Here is an 8,071-nt window from a genome sequence, read left to right as displayed (position 1 = left end):
ATAATATGAAAGTGACCAATATAGTCAGATTGTCTTTGGTTTATGGACTGTTAGAAGGGTTAGTTAGTTCTACTGTTCTTTTCATTTCAACTCCTAAACTTCTTTTAATTGTAGAAAAATAACGTGTGTACTCTATAACCATCGTTTTAAAGTGTAACCATATGTAACCTGCGACATCAGATAGTTAATGACTGTGTCCTTCATGGGGCGGTAGTATAACAATGCAACACAGTATGGCTTTGTTTCGGGTTTCTCTTGCTAGCACTGTAATTATTCAGTTATCCCACACCTGATACGGTGAAACTGCCAGTGAACTAACTTTTTCTGATTCTTCTTCATTACTGCTTTTCTTATTGACAGCTGTCATTTCTAACTCTTGATCCGAAAGCGCCCTTCCCGAATGGACCACCGCACACTCGACTCTCGCACTCCTATTCACCTCAGCCGTGTCATTCAACTTGTTGTCATTATGGACTCGATTTCTTAGTCCCAACACAAAATGGTTGTGATTAACAACTTCTCTAGAAACAGTACCTTCACAAGGTGCTTGCACAGACCTTCTTTTCTTCCTCCACCCAACAATTCTGCTCCACAGCTGGCTCTGCACAAGGCAACAAAAAGGCCTGGACTTGCATATCGCCTCGAAGCCCCTCTTAAAGTTCTCATTGTAGTAGCCATAGATGATGGGGTTGACGCTGGAGTTCGAGAAAGCCAGCCAGTGTGCGAAGGGGAAGATGTAGCTGGTCAGAAGGTCCAACTGGTTCCCATCCAAGTCTGCATAGTCTGTTATCATCATGAGGGTCCAGAGAGGCAACCAGGACAGCATGAAAAGCAAAGCTACCACAATGAGCATCTTTATCACCTTTATCTTTTTCCTCGATACCCTCGGATGACCGTGTCTCCTGCTTCCTACCTGGACTGTAGCATTGGCCAGGTGCGGCTCCTTGTTTGCAAACACAGAAGAACAGAGTTTGACTCCGATGCTTATGTACATCAGTGAGATTACTGTGAGGGGCAGCAGGTAGATGTGCGCAAACAAAACCACTGTGTAGACCTTTCTCATCCGAGGGTTGGCAAAGTTTTCGTAGCAGGTGTACAAGGGCAATGTGTGATTGAAGTTGTTATTATATATCATGTAATGGTAAGGGACTTTCTCCACAGTCAGGGCAACTGCAGCAGGACACATGAAGGCCACGGCTAACACCCAGACTGAGATGATGGCTAATTTGGCAATGAACACCGTCAGCTTGGGTTGTAGAGGGTACACTATACAGCGAAACCTGCAGTGGACAAGGAAAGAAAAGACGAGCATTGTTATGAATTAATGAAGTAAACTTGTGGGTTTTTATTAACAAACGATAAATATGATTACTTGTTTAATTTCAATTTTTAACCCCGGGAGATAAACACATTACATCAAAAGTGTTTTAGTGAAAGAAGAAAAGAAAAAACGTAAATTGTTTCCGATGTGTCATTCTGACGTAAAAAGTCTGTGGTTGTACATTGATTGCATTGAATTTTTTCACATTTGTCAAAAAGTAGTTGCAGGTATGAATTGGTTTCCTAGAGATAGAGCATGCAATACTTTCAACTTTTGGCCAACTACTTTCTATTCCAAGGTAGTAGGCAACCAAACACTTGCGGTCTGACTTTTACCGACTGCAGTCTTTGTCAAACTGGCAAAAGTTTGAAAATAATAATAGTGTTTAATTTAAAAATACAGACAGATTGTGCATTGCATTTGCAAATTTTGCATTTACTCTGTGCAAAAGAGCACAAGTTGTCTAAGACACATCTCTCTGCAATATCGGACTCGACTCAACTGGCTGACTACTGGTTGCATTCTGGTTATTTCTATATAAAATCAAGGTTGTCTTGAAAGGAATGTCCATATAATATTGCAGTTCAATTGCTCTCCTGCAGATCCAACCAGGATTCTGGTTGGATCCTGGTTGCAGTAGCTAATTTGAATTTCTGTGAATGTAGATAACAGATTTGGAACAGACAACAAAACAAATGAGTTTTTGCGGATTTATAACGGTTGGCTGATGTATTATCACAAACAGATTGCATGTAATTTTCAACCTTTACCCCATTCAGTCACAGACTCATATCAGACTGACTGCATCTGCATCATTGTTGTCTCGATGCACCAAAGTCACACTGAAGATGACAAGTGAATATGATGGCTAGACATCTGATCTCCATTTTCAAAAAATAATTTCAAAGGCAACAAGATCATAAGTTCACTGCACACCCTTGCATAAATGTTGGTTGTGGGTTGGGCTGGTTGGACTGTCCAACTCGACGTAAATGCCTCAGCAAAAACAACCCCCAGTTCCAAAGGTGTATATTTGTCCATAAGTCAGTTACCTGCTAAAATTATTGCAACATAATTTCCAGCAGCCTTAGCTGCACTCCTCCGCTGCCATTAGTAAATATTATTCTGCTAAACTGATATAGGAATGGAGCAAACATTGTGCCAATAATATTATTAGAATTTTATATATTTGGCCATTAATTATTTCTCTGTTATTGTGTTATATTCCATCAAGTAACAAAGAACGATGTGCAATGTGCTTACCTTTCAACAGCAATGGCCACCAGGGTGAAGACTGATGCAGACACTGACACGCCCTGCACAAAGCCGCTCATCTTACACACAGTGTTGGAGAAGGGCCAACCTGTTAAGAAAGTGACATCGTTGGCAATACAAGGAAATAATTGTCCCAGTGATTTTAGAAATCCTTAACATCAGTCTGATTATACTGCTGCAGGAAGAACATTGAGGTTGGCAATCAGTTTTTAAACTCTACGCTCTACAATGTTGGACAATGCCGTGTCTTTGTTGTTGAACGACAGTAGACACACAAATTGAGACGTGGCATTTACAATGGAAGACGTATCCGTTCACATTTTTCTTCCTTCCGCTTCACGGTGATTGTTTCATTTTTCAGGCCGCAGCAGAAACAGAGTCTTCAAACACAGCTGACAGCGTGACTATAGCCTCCCAATTTCTTTTCTATGACGAACGGCAAATTGCTCGAATTGAGCGTGATGGGATTGTAGCAGTGGGCTGGTGTGCTGAAAAAATTCGAAATCAATTGACACTGACCTCAGGGTGTTGGAAAATTGCAGCTCCATAGGCAAACATTTCCTGTCAAATAATACTGTACCTTCCTCGCTCCATTGCACACCATCAGGCAGAGGAAACGTGAGGTGCTGAATACCTCTATATGATTATGGATTACAACAGTGCATAATAATGTTGATACTTTTCCAGCATTGTATGTTATATCTGCAGGACAAATAAGCAGGTGAAATTTCTGAGTTTGAGCAAAGCTGCATGTTCTCCTGCAGAAACTTGCTGTGGCTATGAATCCATGTGTAAGAATGATAATTAGAGCTTATAGGCTGACAATCCCAAAGTGCTAAAATTAAAACAAGGAAACAAACAAAAGATTTTGTGAGAAAAAAAACCTTTGGGACAAAAATGTGTGAGAGAGGACAAAATATAAAAGGAACTCCAGTCAGTATTGTGAAATGCCCAGAAAGGTTTTTTATTGTACATTTAGGGGTTCACTGGCTTCTCAATCAGACCTCTTACCCCCCCTCTGTAAGAGGGCTACCCCTTGATACTTTTACGTACTCTTGTGTTTTGTCACAAGGGTTGTTTTTTGTGTTTTGGCAGTCTGTCCGCTGTAAACAGGTTGCCAGTCTCTGGCAGGACTAGCACAGAGAGACAAACAACCATTCCCACCTATGGCCAACCATTCCCACCTTAGAATTGCCAATTAACCTAACCAAAGCATGTGTTTTAGCCTGTGGCAGGATGCCGGGGTCCAAAGCACAGCAGTGCAGTGGTCAGTGCAAAATTATTGCAAGCACAAGATAAGCAGTAGAAAATTGATGGATGGATTAACAATCAGTGGAACTGCTCAGAAAAACCCAAAAGGTACAGTGAGAACAAAATCCCAGAATGCTCCTGCTGTGAGGTACCAGTATTAACATCTGCATCACCACGCAAGACACAGGACAGATGTTCCTTATTCATTCTCATTAAACCCCCTCCGGTGGTAAAAGGTAAAGGGTCATTTAATATGCACTTATCTTAAAAAGAAAAAGAAATAAATACATCTATCCACAAATCACCCATGTCCAAATGTAAATTAAATTTCTTTATGACATTTTTCAAGTTCACACTGTATAATAGTAAATGTAGAGTTAAACAACTTCTCCATATTTGGTCACAACCTAAAATATGCAGGCAGATATTTCTGTCATTGCACCTTAAAATAACTACATTCAAATAAGTAATAAAAGGCAAATCCAAGCTACAATAAATAAATAGACAATTAACATATTCAAATCTACAACACAACTAGCCCCACATCTAACCTTGTCAAACAACATCAAATAGAATCAAAGTAATTTTCCAACTTGAACTATTAAGTAAATAATCTATTATTTTAAACATGTGAGAGTTTCAGTTTTGCCTCAGGATATCCGATGTCCTCATCTCACCTTTATGTACATGTGAATCACCACCCCGGTAGGTCCCTGCGATAGAAAACTAAACATAAGATCAACATTTATCATTTATTCCTCGTGTCATTTAATAATCAACACCAGAAACCAATCGTTCTAGATTCAACATACAGAATCAAACCTGTCAGAATGTTTCGTCAGAGTAAATTTCCATGACAGACACACTCCTGTTTTTTTTAGACAGGTGTGATCCTGCCATGGAAATTCAGAAATGTCTTCTCTGGGCCAGAGCTCATTGAAAATGAACTGAGACAAAGTCGGAAACTGTTCTGCTCTCAGATGAATCAAAATTTTAAATTTATTTTGGAGAACATGACTGCCACGTCCTCCAAACTAAAGAGGAGGGGGACTGTCTGTTATCAGCACAGTTCAAAACCCTGCTTTTCTGATGGTATGTGGGGGTGCATCAGTGTCTATGAAAACCACAGCTTGCACATCTGGAAAGGCGCCATCAGTGATGAAAGGGACTGTATATAGAGGTTTTAGAGCAACATATGCTCCCACCCAGAAAACTAAACTGCATTCTACACCTATTGCAGCAGCATCGCCTCATATAAGAAGAGTCCAGGTGCTGAACTGACCTGCCTGCAGTCCAGACCTTTCACCAATTAAAAATATTTGGCACATCATGAAATGAAAAATACAATAAAAAGACTCCTACAGTACTGATTGAATTGAATGGATTGTTGTTAAGAAATTAATATAGCCACAACAGTGACCATCAAAACTATGAAAAAATATTGCCATACACAGTTTATTTTGCGACACCACGAAACAAACGATCATCATCCAATATATATCGTTATATCGAACAGCCCTAATATGAACTTATTTAGAACTTACCTGAATGAAAATGTCTGTAGCACACCGACAGATATCTGTGGATGGTAGAGAACTGGATATCAGCTCATCTCACAGCTGCTATCCAGGCGAGATGCCTTCTTTTGGTAACATCCGATATATAAGCTCCCTCACGTTGCTTCCAGGTGGGGAAAGAATAAAAAGAGAGCCAGTTTTCAAGCTTATTCCCTTCCCGATCGTGCGATCTAACATTACAACCGACAACACAGCAAGGTGAACCATTGCTGATGCTTTCGCTCCTTAAGCCCTTTGTTTGGCCTGCTAAAATGGCGCCCCGACGTTACGACCTCTGAAAACACTCCAAAAGACAACAAGAGGCCAGAACAAGCAGCAGTGACACATAGGATCCAAAAAAGTTCTTCGTCAAGGACTATCCAACACCTAGTTGAGAAAATGGACGTTACGACTTCTGAAAACACTCCAAAAGACAACAAGAGGCCAGAACAAGCAGCAGTGACACAGAGGATCCAAAAAAGTTCTTCGTCAAGGACTATCCAACACCTAGTTGAGAAAATGGACGTTACGACCTCTGAAAACATTCCAAAAGACAACAAGAGGCCAGAACAAGCAGCAGTGACACATAGGATCCAAAAAAGTTCTTCGTCAAGGACTATCCAACACCTAGTTGAGAAAATGGACGTTACGACTTCTGAAAACACTCCAAAAGACAACAAGAGGCCAGAACAAGCAGCAGTGACACAGAGGATCCAAAAAAGTTCTTCGTCAAGGACTATCCAACACCTAGTTGAGAAAATGGACGTTACGACCTCTGAAAACATTCCAAAAGACAACAAGAGGCCAGAACAAGTAGCAGTGACACAGAGAATCAAAAACAGTTATTCGCCAAGGACTATCAGACTCCTAGTTCAGAAAATGAACAATATGACCTTGAGTGAAACCTCTGAAAACACACCAAACACACCAAAAGACAACAAGAGGCCAGAAGAAGCAGCAGTGACACAGAGCATCCAAAAAAGTTCTTCGTCAAGGACTATCCAACTCCTAGTTGAGAAAATGAACGATACGACCTTGAGTGATACCAAAACCTCTGAAAACACACCGAAAAAGAAAGAGAGGCCAGAAGACCAGAGAGAAACAAACGTGTGGATCATTGGGTCCAGCTACATCAGACGAGCCGAGGGTGAAGCAAAAGAGATTTTCGGAGAAAATTTCGGACTTAATGCCAAAGTCCAGTGGTTTGGCAAAGGAGGAATGCGCTGGTGGGGAGTCCTTCCTCGTTTTTATAAGGAGCCATCCACACAGAGCCCACCTGACATACTGGTAGTCCATGCTGGGGGCAATGATTTGGGACTCTTTTCTGTCATTGAGAAGGAATTGATGCAACTGCACACAGAGTTCCCCTCAATGACAATTGCATATTCATCCATCAACGAGTGTCAAGTGTGGAGATATGGAAATCCAGGCGAAATCAATAAGGACAGGAAGATTGTGAATGCCAGCATTGGAAAGGCTGTTGACCGCTTTGATGGAGTGATTATTGAGCATCCGCGCATCAGGTTTTTCAACAACTCAATTTTTTTACCCGACGGAGTTCATTTAACCAAGAAAGGAAATGAACTGTTTCTGACAAGCATCTGCTCGGCCATCCAGAAAAGTCTTCAGTCACATCACTGAAAACTGACTGGAGACGTTTCTTTCACAGTCCAGAAAACCATACGTTGTCCATTTTAGGCAATGTGAACAACATATAGCCAACATGTGCTCTCATTTTCCTTTTCCTCTGCCTCTCACCCCCCAACCAGTCATGACAGATGGCTGCCCCTTTCTTAGCCTGGTTCTGTCAAAGGTTTCTTCCTGTTAAAAGGGAGTTTTTCCTTTCCACCGTTGCCCAGTGCTTGCTATTAAAGGGGATCATTTGATTGTTGGGGTTGATAGTTTAGAATTTAATTGGCTTAAACTAATAAACATAAAACTTCAGGTGAGGGGTTCACATAGTAGGGAGCACTACAAAAATTACAAATAAAAACATGTAATTGGCAGCAAATCAAAATAAAGAAAACAATTTTTGAAAAACATCTCTTACTGCTCTATTTATTTCCTTAAATGAACACTTGTACTTTTTGTCATAGAAGAATAAGAATATTAATATGAATATGAACACCGAGGCGTTCCCAGGCCAGCCGAGAGATATAATCTCTCCAGCCGGTCTTTGGTCTGCCCTGGGGCCAAATGCCTAGTGGCACCCTTGCCTCCATGGGCACCTTAACTCATCACTTTTGGCACAGAGAATGTATTTTATGAACTAATATTAGTAGGCTGAAGCCTTTTACTTCAGCTGTGATTGTTTTTATTATTAAGATATATATTAATATGCTTTTTTAAGGCTCAAGATGTGGGTTTTGTTTTTCCAGCTTCATTAACAGGTGTTTTTTCAGAGATCAGATGTCCTCACATCTTCAACAGTAATGTTAATCCATATTGCACAGATAGAGAAAATCAGCAAAATTATTGGTTTTACTTCTGATATTTTGCCAGTAAAACAGCTTTATGTCTCCTGAGGTCTTTTCATTGTTTTATTGCTTTGCTAAAGTAAAAGAAAAAAAAATCCCTGCCATTCCTCATTGTTAGCTAATCATAAATCCATCACTGGATCACACCCAATTGCTAGCACAATAATCATGTTTAAGGTTGTGAGCTGGTG

General features: G+C 40.4%; 1 protein-coding gene across 1 annotated transcript in view; it reads right to left on the bottom strand.

Moving 5' to 3' along the window:
- Positions 1 to 274: 274 nt before the first annotated feature.
- Positions 275 to 8,071, bottom strand: part of npffr1l2 (neuropeptide FF receptor 1 like 2) — a 32,576-nt gene continuing 24,779 nt past the window's right edge. The window contains exons 2-3 of the mRNA XM_031742771.2: positions 2,585 to 2,684; positions 275 to 1,280 (exon numbers count right to left, since the gene is read on the bottom strand). Of these exons, the coding sequence (XP_031598631.1) occupies positions 275 to 1,280; positions 2,585 to 2,684 (1,106 nt within the window). The remainder of the gene's footprint in view (positions 1,281 to 2,584; positions 2,685 to 8,071) is intronic.

This window comes from Oreochromis aureus, linkage group 12 (genome assembly GCF_013358895.1).
Source record: "Oreochromis aureus strain Israel breed Guangdong linkage group 12, ZZ_aureus, whole genome shotgun sequence".
NCBI classification, from domain to species: Eukaryota; Metazoa; Chordata; class Actinopteri; order Cichliformes; family Cichlidae; genus Oreochromis; species Oreochromis aureus.
Note: the sequence above shows the minus strand (reverse complement) of the source record. Positions and strands in the feature narration are given on the sequence as shown.